The 19,232-nt window shown below is 45.3% G+C and overlaps 1 protein-coding gene across 5 annotated transcripts in view; it reads left to right on the top strand.

Annotated features, from left to right (window-relative positions):
- The first annotated feature begins 3,945 nt into the window (after window positions 1-3,945).
- EBF1 (EBF transcription factor 1) overlaps window positions 3,946-19,232 on the top strand; it is a 381,707-nt gene continuing 366,420 nt past the window's right edge. For 3 of the 5 annotated variants that reach the window (XM_046667997.1, XM_046668000.1, XM_046668001.1), the window contains exons 1-5: window positions 3,951-4,948; window positions 7,036-7,192; window positions 7,761-7,824; window positions 8,440-8,495; window positions 18,919-18,992. In XM_046667997.1, the coding sequence (XP_046523953.1) occupies window positions 4,815-4,948; window positions 7,036-7,192; window positions 7,761-7,824; window positions 8,440-8,495; window positions 18,919-18,992 (485 nt within the window). In that variant the 5' untranslated portion in view covers window positions 3,951-4,814. Of the gene's footprint in view, window positions 4,949-7,035; window positions 7,193-7,760; window positions 7,825-8,439; window positions 8,496-18,918; window positions 18,993-19,232 lie in introns of all 5 variants that reach the window. The other 2 variants (XM_046668002.1, XM_046667998.1) reach the window with 2 other exon arrangements.

Consider the following 19,232-nt stretch of genomic DNA (forward strand, 5'->3'; position numbering starts at 1 on the left):
AGGTGTTGGAGCGGCGGGGGCAGGGTGTCGCGCGCGGGCGGCAGGGCCCCGTTGCTCAGCCACCCTCGCCGGCGTCTGAGTGCCGCTCGGCGGCCGCTGCGGAGCTGTGCCCGGCTCAGGTCCTCACTTTCCCAGGGCCCTGGCCCGCCCGTACCCCCTTATCCCCTTCCTCCTGCAGGCAGCGCCTCAGCCTCTGCCCGCCCCCGCGCGCGACTCCAGGCCGCCGGCGGACGCCGTCGGAGCGGGCCGCATGCGGAGGGACTTGGCGTCTTAGGCCTTAATCGCCCCATCTTTTCCTTCCCTTTTTCCCAGCACCGAAGGAGGCATCTTTCCTCGGGTCTCCCTCTCAGCGGTCTCTGGCTAGCGGGAAAAGCAAGGGGACATTTCCCCAGACAGGCGGCCCTTCTGGGGGCTCATCTTCATAAAGCCAGCGGAGATCGAGGGAATTTTCTAAGCGGCAGGTCTCAAGTCTGGCCTCCTGGGGGCGGACGAGCAGAGAAGATTCCCTCTTTTCCTGGGACGTCCCCGCTAGTCCTAGTTCGACTGTATTTATCTTGTCTCTGCTCTTTTTGGGGGGCAGGTAGGTTTCCACTTGCACCCCATGGAAGTTACTGCGGGCCCTGACGCCCTCCAAGGAAGGGGATTGGTTTTCCTCTGCCGTAACAGGGGTGGGGATAGCCAAGAGAGGGGAGGTTTCAAAGTTCAGGGTGCAGGGGACTTTGCTCCCTGGGTCTGAGCTTCCTCCAGGGCGGAAGACCCCGAGGGCTGGGCAGCCCTGTCTGCTGTCTGGAGCAATTGGGAGAGAGGGGGCGACGCTAACCCCCACCGCGGAAGAAATTCTGAGAAGCTCAGAAGGCGACATCATCCTAGGAGAAATATCAAGCCTTTCCAATTGCTCCTTCCACATGTAAACCCATTCTGCTGTGTATTTTCCTCACGCAGTTTCTTTCCCCCTCACTTTCTTCCTCCCTAATTCTGCAGGTCTGGACAAGGCCTGGAAATTTGCATTTTTAACAAATGCACCCCTCCCCCTCTGCCCTCCATATTATTAGGCTGATAATCCGAATTTGGGGATTACTGTTATAAACTACCCTAAAGTCATATCATAGATATGTTATAAATTCTCTCTCTTCACCGGAGCTGTGACTATTAACTCAAAAAGGATGGAGCCAGTCTCAGTTCATACTTTACAGTCCCTCTACACACGTGCTTTGCCTTCTGGAGGTGGTGCTAACCTTACAGGAGGGAAGACTGAAAAGTGTTTAAGGATTTTTCAGAGTTTAAATTAACGTGGCTAGTTCAGTATTCATCAGAGGAAATCCACAAAAACCTACCACTCTCGTGGCCTGGGTGTTGTTCCCAGTTTTCTATCACCCTCTTTGTCTCTTTCCCACCTTCCCTTTAGCTTCCTTCCTACTTAAACATTTATTACTGGGCGAGAAAGCCAGGTTGAAAGCACAAGGACACCCAGAAGAAAAGCGATGAATACACCTTGCTTGATTAAAGTACACTTGCCATCCCAGGTGAGGTACCTGCTGCCTCCGCATAGCCAAAGGGAATTAGTCTTGTCAAAAGATTCCTGCCCCTTTTATTTCTGCTCCTTCTTTGGCCTGGCAGATGTGGAGGTTGCCTCCCTCTTAGTTCCTGGAGATTACTGGCTCTGGGGCAGGAACTGGGCTGCTGAAGGCTTCTTTCTCTGGGCCAATTTCTCTTTTAAATCAGGCAGCTTCAGGCCCCTCAACAAAAACATTATTTTCAGAGTGCTTCTAGATTCTGCTTGACCCCCAGAAATCCATCTGTTGTGTGGTCCTCAGAGTGGCCACGTCTCTCCTTTCCCTGGCAGCTTTGCCGCCCCCATTGGCAGTCATCTGTTCTCCTATTATGTGTTCCCGTCACTGGGGTATGTACCTGACCAACTTGGAGTCCTGAACACGGTTTACTGGAGAGTAAAGTGGAGGCTCAGGCAATTATGGAGAGGGAGGTCTGAGTCTTATGCCAGGGCTATCTGGGATTCATTGATAGGAGGGCAGACTCTGCTTCCCGGTTCCCCTTTCTTGAAGGATCCCCCTCAGAACAGGCAGTGGATGGTCCAGGCAGGGGAAGGGATTGGCTCTGGGGACCCTTTGAGCCTTGGAGGTTAAGCCTGGAACTTTAGGAATTTTTCAGCAGGCCCAGTTCCAATTGTGCATTTGAATTCCAAAGGAATGGAGGGGGTCCATCTCCCCCTTTCCTCTGCCCACAAACCTACAATTCTTCTAGTCTCTCCACCAACGTACCCCTCCTGAACAGTGTGCCAGGAATTCTGGTAGACGCTGTGGGGATCCTGATGGATCAGACAGATCTCTTCAGGAGTGTCTTGGAGGAGATGGCATTAATTATGGGACCAGGGATAAAGTGCTCAGCACATTCGTGGTCCAGATTAAATGGCATAAGAGCAGGGCAGGCTTTGTGCACGAGAGATAAAGCAGTGTTTGAGGACAGTGGCCATGTACCCACAGGCCTGAAACACAGTCTTTCATCTAGTTTCAGAATCAGGAAGTGGCTCCCACTTTCCTGCTCTGCCAAGAGCACAAAGCATAACTCTTGCTTGTCTCCATTCCATTCAATATGGGCATGTGTACTTTTCCATCACTGACCCCATGAGCTTCCTAAATCAAAGGGTCAAGGAAGGCCGGCAGAAAGGGGACCTGGATTTCTGGCAGAGAATCTCCCCGAAGGAGTCCTTAGCAGATTTGGCTGCAGTCAGGGAGTTCCTTTGAGGGCAATGAAACAGAAGTTCACCATGTGCTTATTAGAGGTTACAACCTGCTAAAAAATGATGGGGCACATTACCCAGAAACATCTAGCTATTTCCTTTGCCAGCCACAAGCATATATGCCAAAAGGTCTCAGGTTGGAGACCATTTCTTCTTCCCTTCTTTCTTTCCTTCCTTCCTAGACCTCTCTCTGTCTTGACATATGGCAGGGGCAGAAGTTGAGGAGGGTTCCTTCAAGCCCCCCATTTTAACAGAAAGAATGAGATAGAAACCCTACACCAAATAACCAACGAATTAGAAACTAGTCAGTTGTTGTTTTGGTAGTTACTCTAAAGAAAAACTACTTTGGGGGCGGGGGTGGGCTCGGAGGGGTTGAGGATCGAATCTGAATAAGTTTTAAAACGCATTCTGATTCAGCTCTAGTAAGAGCATTCATTCCACCGTTTACACAGCCCATGGAGCGCTCGAGAGAACTGAGTATGTGAGGACAGTGCCTATCGCCAGCGGCCTCGAGGCTAGCGGCTGAGCCAGAAGCGTTTCAGAGGCCAGACTAGGGGTAGAGCCCGGGTCCGCCACTCCCTGGGGACCTATAGCGCCTCTCTTGTCGGGGCCCAGGGTCCAACCACCCCTCCCAGCGTGGAGGCTGTGGCCTCCGCGAGCTCCCAGCCCCGACCTCGGCACCCATTTTCCACCCCACCACCCTCTCCTCAAAGCGAAGAGGTGGGCACCTGGGACTCGCGTCCTGCTTTTTCTGCCTGGGCTTTCCTGTCTCCTCCACTTTTGCCCCCGACGTCCCAGAATAGCGGAGGAGGACGCGGCATCGGCCCTGGGAGGGCGCAGCCTGTGCGCCTCGAGCGCGCTCAGGGCGCGGCGAGGATGCTAAACGCAGCGCAATGGCCAGGACGCAGACCCCAGCTCTGATTCCTGAGAAGAATATCCCTCTCCCCATCCTTCTGTTCCCCCTCTCCTGTCCGACTCAGCCCTGCTCCTCCCCAGCTCAGACGCCGGTGCTCAGAGATCCTTCGCTCGCCACTTTGAGAGGAACTTTGGCCGGCTCCCCCGCGCCACCCGGAGAAGGATGTTAATGAGGGAGCGTGGCCCCGCGCTGCGAGCCAGCAGGCTCCTGAGCCGCGATTGGCTGCGGTGAGGCGGAAGGATGACGTTATGCAAATGAGGGGGCGGGTCTGTCAGGCGCGGGCCCCGCCTCCTCCCTTTGGGGTTAGTGTGCCTGTGTTTAGCTCTGGGGAGAGTCAAACTGGATTCCATAGGGAAAGCCTGCAAATCACTTCTATTTTAGCAAGGAGAAAACAGAATCTCCATCCAGCAGGGTCCACCCCTCTCTCTTTCTCCCTCTCCTCTCTCTCTTTCTCTCTGTCTTTCCCTCCCCCCTTCTTCTCTCCCTCTCTCTCCCCCCTTCCCCCCACCCCACTCTCCCTCTCTGGTGTATCTGTCTACGGCAACCAGCGTGCTCCTCATCTATACGCACTGAAAGGAAAGAAACATCTTTGGTTGGGAGAGAAGGAGGAAAAAAAAAGAGAGAGGAAAAAACTTGCCTGGTTGTGGAAAATGACACTTGAAGTAGCAAAGCCGGCAGCGCGAGTTGAGTCTATTGTTTCTTAAATTGCCATCAGGGCTTTTTTTTTTTTCTTCCTGCTTCTTCAAGTGAAGGGTACCTCTACAAAAGGAAACTCCAGCCCCTCCTGTCCTCCACCGGCCTGTAATCATTACAAAAAAAAAAAAAAGCACCCAAACCAAAAATTAACCAACCAAACAACCCCCAACAGCCAAGCATACATCTCTATTTTTTTTATTTTGGTCTTTTCGTTGGATTTTCCCTTCTTTTTTTCTCTCCTTTTTTCCCCCCAGGTTATCGCTCAGTTTTGAGCGAAGGTTTAGATTTTTTTAAAAATTTGCTTTTCAGCCCGCCTTGATCTTCTAGCGCGAGTTCATCGTCTCAAAGAAAAAAAAAAAATCTCTGGCTGGCGTTTTCTTTCCTTTTTTTTTTTTTTTTTAATATTTTCAAGGGGGAGGAGATTTTCCACAAGAAAAGGTTGTTTTCATGTTTGGGATTCAGGAAAGCATCCAACGGAGTGGAAGCAGCATGAAGGAAGAGCCGCTGGGCAGCGGCATGAACGCGGTGCGGACGTGGATGCAGGGCGCCGGGGTGCTGGACGCCAACACGGCGGCGCAGAGGTGGGTACCGCTCGGGGACCGCGGCCGGCAGGCGAGCCGCGAGCAGTGGAGCCGGGAGGAGGTGGTGGCGGCCGGCGCCGCGGGACCGGGCCGCGCTCGTGCGGCCGCCGCTCCGCTCCTCTCGCCTCCGGGGCTTCGCGCTCCCCGGCCGCGCTGCTCGGTCGCCTGCGGCCCGAGAGCCGGCAGCTGCCTGCGAGGAGCCCACGCTTTGCCGGCACTTTTCCTTGCCTCGTCTGTGACTGTTTTCATTTTGTTTTAAGCCAGAAGAGGCGTCTCACCAGCATGATGTTGGATATCTGTATTTTTATGTGATTGCTCTTTCTTTTCAGGCCGGTTTCCTTTCTTTCTTTTTCTTTTTCTTTCTTTCTCTTTCTGTGTCTCTTTCTTTTCTTCGTTCTTCCTTTCCTTTTTCCTTGTTTTCCTTTTTACTTCTTTCCTTTTTTCCCTTCTTTATAAACTTATTTTCCTTCTCTTCTCATTCCTTCTTTTCTTCCCGCTCTCTTCCTTCCTTTTTCTCTTCCTTCTATCCTTTTTTCCTTTCTTCCTCCTTTCTTTACTTTTCTTTTCCTCTTTTCCCTCCTCTCCTTCCCTCTCTTCCTTCTTTTCGTCCCCTTCCTTCTTCACTCCTCCTTCCTTTCTCCTCTTTCTCCTTCCCTTACCTCCCTTTCTTTCTCCTTTTCTCCCCAGAATCTTCTCATTTCTCCCATCTGGTTCTCCCTCCCTCTCTAGTTTTCAGTTTTTCTCGGTCTACCCGGAGAGCAACTCTCAACTTTAATTCTGACATCTCCTAGAAGTCTTCCCCACTCTCTGTCACCATGGCCCCTTCTAGCCCCTCTCCCACTCTCAGCTCCTGGGATGCTAGACTGTGTGGCCTGGAGGGACTGCCCTTGGAGAGTGACCTGGGGGAACTTTCCTGGGCACCCTCAACACCTTTTTCTGGGACTCCTGGTCCCAAGTGAGAAATGGCCTTTTTTTTCAGGCCACAAGCTGGACTTGGGGGAGTGGGAGATCTGGCGGCCCCAGGCCCTCTCAGACTCAGAGAGGGCGGAAGGGGAAGAAGGAAGATGACTAATTACATCATTTTCATCTTCTCCGGGCTGGGGACAAGTGTCCGGCATCACTGTTCCCATCCCCGCCGAGTATAGAGATGGGGGTGGTTGGTAGTGAGAGTGAGTTGGGTAACTAGGCTGGAAGTGAAAGTGTGTGTGTGTGTGTGTGTGTGTTTGTGCGTGTGTGTGTGTGTGTGTGTGTTTGAGCGCGCGCCCTTGTGTTGGGCAGGTCGGGCTGTCAGTGGCCGCCCTGCGCCCCTGGCGCCCCAGCCTCCAGCCCCCCGGCGGGCGCGCTCCGCCGGCAGCCCTGGTCGGTAGGATTTCTGGAATGAGTGTGAGGATTTCTGGGGAACCGCGAAACTTTGTCGGGACAGGTCTTTAAAAAACACCCCCAGTGTTTCCGACAGCGACCACCCCTGACAGCTCTGAGTTCCACTCTCAGATCCTTTTTCTCCACATGCTTTATTTGGGGGGACATGTGGCTTCCCGAGGCCGGGCACCCATGGCTGGTGGCGCCCAAGAGGTTTCCTGGAGGTTGGCTGCTGCAGCGAGCAGCTGAGCATGTTCCCCATCCCGTTTCACCTTCCCACGGAGCTGAGACGGGAGATTCGAGGGGGTGGCGGGAACCAATTCCCATGGCCCCCTCCCTTTAAGTTGTAAACGACCCGTCCTACTCTGGGAGCGCGGGTTCACCTCGTGCACTGTCACTTTTCTTCCTCCCCACGCAGCGCGCATCAGCTCCCAGTAAATGCTTACAGCGTTTTATCTCCTGCGCAAAACCCAAACAAAACTTTCACACCTCTTCGGCTAGCTCGGGGGGCGCGCCCTGTCCTCGGCCGGGAGGACGGGGCACGCGAGAACACGCACGGTCCGTCGCCGGGTGGGCCCGGGGGGCTTGAACGGGCGTATAGGGCGCCTACTGGGCGTTTTGGGGGCAGAGAAGGTGGGTGTTTGAGGGTTCGCGCGTGTGTAAGGAGTAACAAGCGGTCGCGGCTCAGTGTCCCGCTTAGCCGTCTAACTCTGCGTCTTTGGCCGCAGCGGGGTGGGTCTGGCCCGGGCTCACTTTGAGAAGCAGCCGCCTTCCAATCTGCGGAAATCCAACTTCTTCCACTTCGTCCTGGCCCTCTACGACAGACAGGGCCAGCCCGTGGAGATCGAGAGGACGGCCTTTGTGGGGTTCGTGGAGAAGGAAAAAGTAAGTGGGCGCAGCGCCGCTGCCCCTCGCCCCTGGCAGGGGAGCAGGCCCAGGCGCTTCGGGAGGCGCGCTCCTCCGCGAGTGCAAAGCATCCGTAACACACTCTTGCGCGGGGTCCCCCAAGCCACTTCCCATCCTGGGCGAACCCGGGATCCTCGTTCATGAGGTTCTGCTCCGAAGAAGTTCGCGGGGAGCCCCAAGAGCTGGAGAGAGGCGAGCCTGGCTTCAGATTCCAGAGTCAAGGGCGCCCGGGATGAACCCGCGCTCGACCGCGCTACCACGCGAGGCTCCTGCCTCTCCTGGCCCAGGCCCGAGCCCCCAGGCCCTGGGGAGGGGATCGCTGGTGCGCGCCCCATGGAATTTTCTGGAAGGGAAGAGGGAGCAGTAAAGGTGGGGTGGGGGGACCGCAGAGGGATCACAGTTGGCGGCAATTTCTGCTGCTCCGGGGCCTGTCTGGCTCCCCCGCCAGGGGTCCCGGCTTGGGGAAAGTTGCCTGGAAGTCGGTCCACTCGCTCACGCCGACCTCTCTCCTGCGTCTCTTGTGTCTTTGCGTCCTGCTGCAACCCAGGAAGCCAACAGCGAAAAGACCAATAATGGGATTCACTACCGGCTCCAGCTCCTCTACAGCAATGGTGAGGCTCCCGTTGGGTCCGCGCCGGCTCTCCGGGGTTCCGGGTGAGGGCAGGGGGCGCGGAATGCTCCAGGTGGACTAGAGCCCTGAGCAAAGCTCAGTCGTTCGCCATCCTCGCGGTAAACCGGTCTCTCCTGTTTCGCCTGAGGAGGTTTCACCCGAGAAGGCCCTGAGTGGCTCGAGGGCGGCCGTGTCGGGCCGTCGTGTACCTGGTGCCAGGTGTGGCGCCCTGGCCCTCGCTGGGCCGTTTTTTCTCTTCCTCCCCTTCTTAAGGCTGGTTCTCTCTGATTAGTCCAGACTTCCAGACCCTTGGGCTCAGGGAATGATCATGGCCTTGATGGCTCGCGCAGAGGGGCTCCTGCCAAGGGAGGAGAGAGTAGCCAGGTGGGGGGTCCCGCCCCATTCCTAGCTGCCGCGGTTGGGGGCTGGCTTCCGAGAGCAGTCGGGCTAGGCCAGAGACCCCTGTCTGAACACTGGGGAAGGGGGTCCTGTGTGCTTCTCCAGAACTGTTGGAGTTGCGGCAGCCTTGGAGCCCCATTCTTTGTTTGTTTCGCGCAGATCCTGTCTCACTTAATTTTCCTTCGTTCTCCTCTTTCCCCTCCTCCTCCTCTCCCAGGGATAAGGACGGAGCAGGATTTCTACGTTCGCCTCATTGACTCCATGACAAAACAAGTAAGTTTGTTAATTTCGCGCCGGGAGAGTGACGCTAGGGCCTCGAAATTTGGGACAATCAAGAAGCTGGCTACTCCATAGCGAGAGGTCTGGGCCTCGAACTCTCAACTCCAAGGCGGACCGGGGACCGCGCTCTCAGCGCAGTCTTCCCAGGGGCCATACATGCACTTGGGTCTGCCGCGTGGAGAAGATGGCTCGACGGCTCCCTCCTTCCAAGGGAAACTCAGACCTTGTGAACTAAGATTACGAGTGCTGAGTGGGGAGAATATGGGCTGAACTTCCTTTGACCCGGCCGGGGAGCCCCAGGGGGCGCAAAAGGTGCCCAGAGACCCTGGTGCAGAGTGGGCTGAACTTGTGAAACCCAAACCCGGACCTCCCCCGGGAGGTAGAAGGAGTGGGTGGGGGCAGAGACAGTTCCCCAGGAGCGGGGAGATGGGCCGAGAGCGCAGATGATCCACTCTACAGATTTTTTTTTTAAAAGGAGGAGGTGGTGGTGGTAGTGTTGGAAGAGGGAGCGACAATTGTTGGAGGATACTTTGCAAAAATCTTCCTGCTTTTGCCTCCAAGTTTGGCAAGAAGCCAGGCAGCATGAGTGAGCTTGTGGTCTTAAAGGTACATAGGCGGCATTTTCTTAAGCTCCCCAACACGCGGGTGTCAAGCAGTATACATTAAGGTTGAGTTATGGTTTAAAAGATACAATTATGAGCCGAGTCAGAAAAGAGGCCTGACGTTTTAATGAGGTGCAGGAGGGCTTTTTTTTTTTTTTAATTTTAAGAAAAAGTTTAGTTTCGGAATTAAGTAGCTGGTTAGGTAGTTGGAGGGCTTAATAACAAAAAGAAGACAGCTTTATTGAGTGGGGGAGAGAAATCAGAGCAAAGGGAGAAGTTAGCCATTGTGTACCAACCACCAATTTAGGGAGAAGGTTAAAACTTAGTTGCTTGATTGTGATTTAAAAATATTCTCTTTAAAATAAGGGAGCTGATCTTTCATAGATACTGGCTTGGAAGACTTCAAATTAGGGTATACATACATATTTAAAATTGTTTTTAAATAAGCCATGGCTTAAATATGTGGTACAAAATGCACATTAATAAGCTGTTGGGAGTTCTAAAATCTACTCAGTGAGAATCAGTTTAATAACAGCTAATTTTTATTATTACTCTCATATTCCATTTCAAACCAGGGAGAAAACATGAGGGCGTGAAATGCATTTTTTAAAAGAATAAATAAATGTCTATTGAAATCTATTTCTAGTTATTTGCCTAAAATATTTGACTTCTTGAAGATCTATTTATATCTTAATCAATTGTTCAGAGTAAATCCACATTTATACTTTTAGTCTTGGTCTTATTTTCTTTACTGGTTTTGATTATTACATAGGATAATTCCCTTTCATTTGGACGCGTTGTATTTTGTTAAATTTTTTTTTCTACCAATCAGAAACACAAAAGCCTGATTTCAATAACACTTTTTTTTTTTTTTTTTACCGTCTTCAAACAAAAATGTCGTAAGTGGAGTTTTGTTTTAAAAAATTATCTTTGATACCCTGGATATCCTTTCCTTCATTCTCATCAGAGGAAAGGAAAAGATGGGAGGGGGAAGGGCAAAGTATGAGCTCTAATATATGTTACCTATGTATTTATTAGAATTTATTCTTTAAAAGAGAAAAAGTGCCCACAAACCAGTGTATAAGGCCTGTCTGCTTGGACACCATTGGCCACTTAGCACCATGAAACGAACAATTATAAGGAGCACAAAATTAGGACGTTTGAAGTGATTAATTTCTCTCAAAACTTCTTTTTAGACCCCTTAAACAAAAAGCGTCACCAAGAATTGATTTTCCCATTGTGACATGAACTGACTTTACACACACTCGTATGGTGGGAGAATAATCTTGATTTTTATAAAGCAATATATCAAATATCATTTTACTAACAAGGTCATGGAGCTTAAGGAAAACTATCGCTTAAGGCATTCTTTGACCGCTGCGTATCATAAATTCTATCAGCTGGGGGGCGGGAAACTAGAACAGGATATAGTTTATTTTTAATAATAGCAGGTATTAGAAAGTCAGTTGCCATAATATACCGTTTCACTGAAAATAACAATTATAAACATATGCAATTATATATTTTGGTGGGGAGTGACCTCAAAAAAGGTGTAAATAATTGTCTGAATTTAGTCTAAAAAATATCAAGAAAAAGAGATTTTTTGAGGCATACCTGTTTGCTTTCATAATAATTGTCTAAGGTCTTCTGTGTTGCTTTCACTTTGAAAGGCAATCCCTGCCCATTATCCGGTTGCTTGTTTGTTGATTATGTGCTGGAAGAGTCTGGGAAGTAGGTTGGCTTCTTGCGTACACAGTTAATACAATAGTCTTCAAGAAGATCAGTGTGAAGAAGCATAACTTTCCTTAGCTGTGACATAATTATTACATTTTAGCCTTAATGGCTAAAACAGTGGATGCTCATCCAGCTTGAAATTATTTTATGATAATTAAATACCAAGTCTGGTTTAAAATTCCTTAAATTTTTGATTTTAGTTAAATATGCAGTGACCCCTTCAATCAGAAGTAAGACGACATAGACTGACTGATTAAATGGTTACATTTTTTTTCCTCCTGTGTGATTCTTCCAGATAGACTGAGGATTTTGATATTTAAAGTGCAGAATGGAGTAATTTCAGTGATGTGATGAGTTCTAATAACATCGTAAATTTCGGAGGGAATACCTAGGCACAGTTCAAGGGTCTTCTCTTAGCTACTGGTTTATCGTTACATTTTTCATATGAAATATGCAGCTTTATGTGTGTGATGTCATATCTTTGACTCACAAATTGGGGTTAAAACTCAAAGGGGATCTTTGGCAAGCAAAGTCCAAAACCAGCTGCGCGCTCTGTATTTTCATGAAATCTTCTTCATCTTGGGTGGAGTTAGCAGCATTGAGATCAAACAGAAATGTATTCAACCAACCAAGATGTATTAGTATGACATAGTATTTCACACCTTTTCAGAGCGTCTCATTACACTATTTTGGGTAATGACTCTTAATTTTGGACTCTACCAGGAAAGATGAGGCTTCATTAAAAGTGAATGTGTAGGGATCTGAGCCCCCTTACCCCTATGTCTCTCTTATAACACACAAAGGATATAATGAGATTTAAAAAATTCGTCCACCAACTAGGAAATAAGAGGCTTGCTTTTGGGAAGGGTTGTTCAAAACCAAGTTTAGCTGGACTAAAAATAGGTTGTTTTTGTGTCATTGCTGTTTTTGGTATTCCATTAGTGAGCATGCAGAAAGGCCTGTAGGATCCAGAAGTTTATGGCTGTTGCATCCAGAAACAGTATCCACTGCAGAAGCTCAAATGAACCCGATGGGGGAGGTCTGAGGTCTAATGTGCCTTTTCTGGTTTTCATGTAGTATTTGGAATATGATTATGTTCTTTGATTGCTTCAGTGAGTTGTTTATCTTTAAATAGTTAAAAAGAAAACCTTTAACTTATCCTCTCTCCTACCATCTTGCTTTTAAAAAAGTGACATTTTTATAATTCAAAGAAAGAGCACCAAATTCCATACACTTATCAAAAATGAAACACTCCCTGCCCCCAAACAGGAGCTTTTTCTGGAAAGGGGAAAATGATAGCCACAGAATCCTCGTCTGTATGATTTGAAGGTAGGTGATGTGGTGAGGGGTCTCTAAAAGGCTCCCAGCACAGTGGGAGGTCCAAGGTCCAATAGTCAGAAATGCTGTCATGTTTCTCTTCCCAGCTAATCTTCTTTATGCATTTGTTTTGATGTTCCCAGTTCTTTAAGTTATTGATGCAGTGCATTTTTTTCTATTGATTGCTTCATTATATCCTGCCACAGCTATGGAGATTTGATTAACAAGCCTTTCAGTTCTTGGTCCTTCATTGGTAGATAAACACATTTTTAGTATGTCAATAAGTTCCAAAGGAGTTCACTAGGCCAGAAGAGAGTTCTTTCATATATTTGGGGACAGAAACAAACAAAAAAGGACAGGGCAAGTTTATAGTCAGGAGCCATGTTTCAGCAGCTTTCACTCTCCTTTGGTAACATGTCCAAAATGCAGGTGATTTGAATTTCCTTGCACATAGAGGAATGGAGAAGTTTGGAATTTTTATGCATGATCAGGACCCGTGTTTGGGAAAATGTAAACTCCTCACAGTGGAAAATGTGTTGTTTGGAGTCTGGGGGTGAAAACAAAGCTGATGGTTTTGGAGAGATTGCCGGAGCCAGATGGCCTAGTACTTCCCCAGTCTGGCGGTCCAACTGCTCCCTCCTGGATAATATACAGCCATTTGTTCGGGGATATTTACGCTAGAGCTGTTTCCATGTGAATGTTTGAACAGCATTAAAAATGAACATATTAGTGGCGATGCATTTATCGAACTTGTCTGACTACACCGAGAGTCTGTTCTTACGTCTTTTACTTATATTGCTGGGAGGTATCAAGGAGTGTTTGGATGTTTGAGGAATTGTTTATCTAGTTGTTGAGCATGATTGATTTGGTCTTAGTGAGTAATTAAAATATGTAAGCATTTGGAATCAAACTAATGGGAATAATGGTAGCGTCTACCTCAAAGGTCTGTTGTGAGAATTAAATGAATTCATACGTGTAAAGTGCTTAGGATAGTGACTGGCACATATTAAGCGCTTAATAAATTAGCTGCTTTTATTATTTTATTATTATTATTATTATTGTCTCGTTGGATTGACAAAGCCAGTTGTGTCTCCTAATACAGAGGTAAATGTAGTTATTATATGAGTGAAATATCTTTTATTACTGCTAGAAAAAGAAATATAATATGGGATTATTAGAATGATTCAGTTTTTATCTTGGCACTTGAATAATATAAGGGATTTTATTTCTTTGAGACATAAAAGATGCATTCTAAAGCTAATTGCTTTTGGTACACATTCTCTTTTCATTCAAGGCTGTGATGTAACTGAACAGCACACTGAATATGATATCATTCCTTTGCAACTTTCCTCATTCGCTTCTGAAAACGGGCCTGCTTAGCTGCGGAGCTGAAATTACATCTTTGTAATGTGTTCACCAGTAGCCAAGCTGCTAATTGAAGCAAAATAATTTTTTTAATTTTATTCCATTATTAATGTTGGATTGCTGTTTTGACAGAATTGTTTATGAAATGTCAGATTTGTAGTGTTTTCTTGGCACAGGTTAATTTTTAACTAGGGCTGCTTTACCTGCTGGAAATTTCTAGGACCACATTAACTAGCACTATTTTTTTTTTTTAGTGACAAGCAGTGTAACTTGGTAGTCAAATGTAATGATTACTATTACAGTGCATTGCTGATGTAGGCATTCATATTATTTTTTAAAATTAGTTTCAGTTCTTGGTAATTTGCTACCAAATGCTCCTTGACAGTGTGTATTTAGAAGATATTTCACTTGTGGTTGAAGGAGGTACTTTGTACGTTCATGAACTTATTCTTTAAAGCGACAAATTAGGTTTGGCCTTTTATTTTGTATGTGGAAAAAGGAGTGACATATTTTCAAGGTTACTGTTTCGATGTAAAAGGAAAATTAAGAGTTTTTGTTAGTTATAGATAACCCACTTTTCTTTCTTTTTCCTTCCTTCCTTCCTCCCTTCCTTCCTTCCTTCCTCCCTCCCTCCCTCCTTCCCTCTCTTCCTTCCTTCTCTCTAAACTAATGATGACAAGTCTCCTGTTGTTTGGTTGTAAACCAAGAAAGACTCTTACTGAAAATATTTTGTTCCTAAAACCCTTCCGGATTTTGATGAACTAAAGTTAAAAGTATTCTCGCCCTTTTTGTTTTGGCATGGAGCACAAAGAGTTAAAACTACTAGAAAAGTAAACAAAGAAAAACCGTGCTCAATTCTCTGTATTTCCTTTGGCATCCTATTGAAGTGTGATCCTGGTGTGTGTGCACTGTGTATTTTTTGTTTTGCTGTGTGGTCTTTCTCCATAGTAAGTTTCAATTAACTTTTCAGACAGAGCGATGTTTTAGAAAAGCAGGGATGAACCACGCTTCACAAGACGCCTTTTAAAACAGTGGCAACAGAAACAGAGTTTCTCTATTGATTGATCTGTTTCTTTTCAAAGATGTTATAGGTTAATTTATAATTGGGCATTTGAAATTGGTGGCGTTCTATCCTCTCACTGTAAACCTCTGGCACTGTTGCGAAAGGATGTGAAAGTTTAACAGTTCCTTTTTTTTCTTCTTTTTGGTTAATTATAAAAAATTATTCTGAAAAAAACCCTCCATTTGAAAGTTAATAGAGTATTAAAAATAATTATGAGATTTTTCTTTTTGCTTGTTAGAAGAGGACATTAAAAAAAGGGGAGCTGGCATATCAGAAAAATAAATCTGCTCCAAATATGTCAAGTTTTGACAACTTGTCTGTCAGTTTCACCAGGTTTTTAAAGTTGAGATGAAGTTAGTGCTGTTCATTCTGTTTTTTTTCTTCCTGTACAAGCGTTCTTGCCACTTTAAGGGGTTTATTTGCCATTGGCAGGATTAATGTAAACATCGTTTTCTACTTGCTATTATATTTTTTGTTTCTTAGGTTAAAACCTCAACTTGGTTCACCATCAATTCATTTATTTAAAAAATATATTCTCTATGCTTCCTTTCCCCTTCCTGCTTGTCTCTGTAACAGGCCTCCCATCCTTACTCCTGATAAACACGTTGATTTATTTAAACCACTGTTGTCTTTGTTGCTCTCATAGCATACTACCTTCTTCACAGGGAGCAGACGCATGATTTACTATGGAGGATGAAAATAAGCCTTCTTCTTGGTGTTCCATTGTCTGGGCCCTAAACCAGCTGTCTATTAAAATGGTTTCACTTAAAATAGTCAATGCTGTTTATATGCTTCTGTGATCTCCCAGCTGATCCAGCCTCAATGAGCTTTACTCACACTCCACAGAGGCACATATTTAAATTAGAAAGAAAAGCAGAAACTTCCTTTAAGTTGGCCTTAGAAGATCCCTTTCCTTTTAGGCTTAAAGTCTGAGTTTGCGGAACTCTGAACCCGTCTGGCTTGATGCGGGTACCAAATGTAGATGGTGGAGAGTTGATGTATGGCTATCAATTGTACGTCTAAGCCAGAAGGAGAACTTGGCGGCATTTTAAAAAGTCTGTCTTATTGTTGATACTCTGTGTTAGAGACATTCATCAAAGTAAATTTATCCTATTTTCTATATTGGATCTCATCAGAATGTTGATTTCTTCACCCATACCTTTTATATGATATTGTGTGTGTGTTTGTTTAGTGAGCGTTTTTAGTAACAAAATCTGCTTAGGCGAGGTCACAGGTAGGTCTTCTTTGATTGAGTTCCACGCTACAGCTGACCCTGTTACACTGGGGTTCTAGTTTACTCTTTCACAGGCTTTTAGTTCTACTGCATAGACGAGTGACAAGATTCTCTGTTTCGCTTGCTTTTATTTCAGAAGTCACAGAAGCAGCAAGCACTTTTTTCTCTGTATTTATGTGCTGAAAAATGTTGTTCTGTTGAGGCCCCACGAAAAGGGACAGCAGAAACTTCAGGCTTCCGTCCATCCCTCCTCAGAATTCCTACCTATTTCTGTGCAAATCCAAAGTGATGCTTTCATTTTTCTATGCTTGATTTAGAGAAAGATTCTCCATTGTGACTTTGTTGCCACAGGACAAGTAGCAGTTTGGCATTTGGTAAAGAGATGTATAACAGAGGTCCTTGGCCTTCAAGAAATGATGTTCAGTAACCAAAGATTAAAAAAACATGGGAGACCTAGGAGTCCATGGGTCATATCTACTCTTTGGGAGAGTCGTGTGTATTTTTGTGTTGCAACGTATCTTTCCTTGAATATCATCATGGGCCACTGATTTCAATGGAACCAGCAACCTCAGTAAAAATAATACTGGAATCATCTAGAAAGGATTAAAATGAGAAGGTCTGATGTAACTGATACTCCCTCCTCCCAAAAAAACCAAGCTGTTTTTTTTTTTTTTGAAGGAGGGAAAACCCCTTCAATACCTGTGAATTTATTTACCAAGTTACTTGTATTGGTTTAGCATGACGAAAACCTGAAGTTGAAACAGAGGTTATCAGGACCATTAAGAAAACATACAAAACATGTAGTGATAATACGATTTCACAGAAATGCATGATTAGAATTTTTTAGCACCACGTATGAGATCTAATCAGTTATTTATAGTGTTTCCTTGATTTTTCAGCAGTGATTGCAGTAAATAAAGCAGGCAGATACAATTTTTGGTTTTCAAAACATTTTTGATTTATTTAATGCATTTCCTTGAGTAAAGCAACTTCTTGGGTATTTGAAAAGGTCTTTTAAGAATACAGGAAAGAATCCTCAATGCATGCTAAAACTAGTGGTTGAAATTTGAGGCATAATATGGTATTAATATAATCTAGATTATCTCCCAAGAAGATAGTTATGAATTACATCAGGTCAAGTAGTAATGTTATAGTGGGGAAATCTGGTGGATGGTCTCTGGTCAGTGGCAGCACCTTAACCTAATGGTCAAGGTTTACCGTTACTGGTAGAACTAGTTAACAGTGTTGTTTGATACACTGAGAAGAACTCAGCATCATATCTGTGGTATTGCCGCCCTGAATTGTGTAACTTTAGTCTAACTCTGAGGAAACCTCAGACAAACCCAGATTGAGCTACAAAATAACTGGCCTGCGTTCTTCAACAACGTCAGTGTCATGAAATACAAAGACTCAGGAATGTTCTGTATTAAAGGAGACATGACAACTGAATACAATGATTGATACTGGATTTTTTTTTTGCTGTAAAGAACATTATTGGGTAATTGTGAATCTTAATAAGCGCCGTAGATTAGATTATTATATTGTATCAGTGTTAATTTTTTGATTCAGATAATTATACTGTGGTTATGTAAGAGAATTCCATGTTTTAAGGAAATACATGCTGAAGTATTTAGTGCATGTTTGCAATTTGCTAATAAATGGTTCAGGAAAAAAATAGGAAAGAATAAAGCAAATTTAGTAAAATGTAAACATTTGAGGAATCCAGATAAAGAGCACCTTGGAATTTTTTATATATTCTTGCAACTTTTCTGTAAGTCTAAAATTATGTCAAAGTAAAATATTAAAAATACAAGGGTATGATAGGCTAACCATAAAAAGTAGTTTTGACGGGACAATGGTAGTGAAATGTTTTCTTCTTATGCAAATTCTCTTAATCATTTTTAAATTTGTTGCAATTTTTTTCTGTAATGAAGTTAGATATTATAACGAGGGCCTGCTCTCGGGGTGTGCACACACTGTATCTTAAGCTGTCTCATCATTTATAGGTTCTGAAAGTCCCAGGTTCATAAAGAAAGCACATTAGAGCCAGCTACAAGTTACTTACTGCGGCATCTGTATGTTCTAAGTAAGGATAGTTTCTGGTTAATAAAAGTAGTTTTGTCACCAAGAAATTGAGGGTTATCTGAAAGTGTGAAAGTAACTTTATTAATGATTTGAAGCTGTGTTATATTAGTATTATGCAGTGATACAGTGTTAAGTTAGTTAAAATGTATCCTGTTGCAGAACACTGCCCTACCAATCGTGTGAGTTTTTCCTTGGCTGAAGTATTAGCACGTAGGTCTTCCAGGAAGCTGAAGTCCCAGGGAAACTTCCTGGTGATCTGAAGCAAAAAGTTTGTATGCGCATTACTGAAAACAGACAAAAACATCTTGGCTGGTGAGGTGGTGTGGGACTCCAGATTTTGAGAGTCAGATGTAATTCTTTAGTTTAGAGAGATAACTCTATGGCTTAAGCCCACACGCACAGCATATGCCGGAGTGTATTACTGTTTGGGTGGGTGTACACCCCGGAGAGCACGTGTTTTCAGCCTGTTGGCGGGAAGAATGATTTTTCCCTGATTGATGAATCATCTCAAAGAAGACACAGCTAGTGAATGCACTCATTAACCGTGTCCCAACTTGTTTTCTTCTCTGCAGCTCTAGAACACTAAATGTTGGGACTGGAAGAAGGGAAATGAGGCAGCAAATACATAGCATTTAAAAAATCAAATCCATATGCTTTTTTATATTTTAAATCAATAGGAAATACTGGGTTTTTCCTTCTCGTTGGTTTGATTTATTTTTATTCTGAATTGAAAGGAGAATTGTGGTTGTCTTAGCGACAGAAGCCCATCTCACACACTGGTCCAAAGACATGCGTCATAATGAGGTGGTGGATGGGACAGAGAGGAACATATCCTCTTCCACTCGATTTGGGTTGATCTTTAACAAGGTATCTTGAAACAATCAGCCCAGTGAGGCCTTCAGCTCCTGAAAGCTAATTGGCCCACAGTGGTGGTGAAGTGGTCAAGAACTCAATTGTGATAGTTTGCTTTCTGCTCCTTGGTTCCATTCTTAGCTCAAATTGTGCCTTTGTTTACAGGCCATAGTGTATGAAGGCCAAGACAAGAACCCAGAAATGTGCCGAGTCTTGCTCACACACGAGATCATGTGCAGGTAAGAAATACCTTGTTTTCGCCCTTTAATTAGCAAAGAGAAGATGAGTTTGTATCTCAAATCTAGGTGAACTCAGGTCTATCTTGGGGTCTACATTTATCTTGCTTGTTTTAGACAATCTAAAAAGAACTGTTAGACGTATTTGGTAGTAAAGTGCCAGGCATCACAGTGGTTCTCAATTATTTATTAGATTTCATCCTGAAAGATATACATTTCCATTTTGATATCACACTGTTAATG

Source organism: Equus quagga, chromosome 7 (genome assembly GCF_021613505.1).
Source record: "Equus quagga isolate Etosha38 chromosome 7, UCLA_HA_Equagga_1.0, whole genome shotgun sequence".
In the NCBI taxonomy this organism is placed as follows: domain Eukaryota; kingdom Metazoa; phylum Chordata; class Mammalia; order Perissodactyla; family Equidae; genus Equus; species Equus quagga.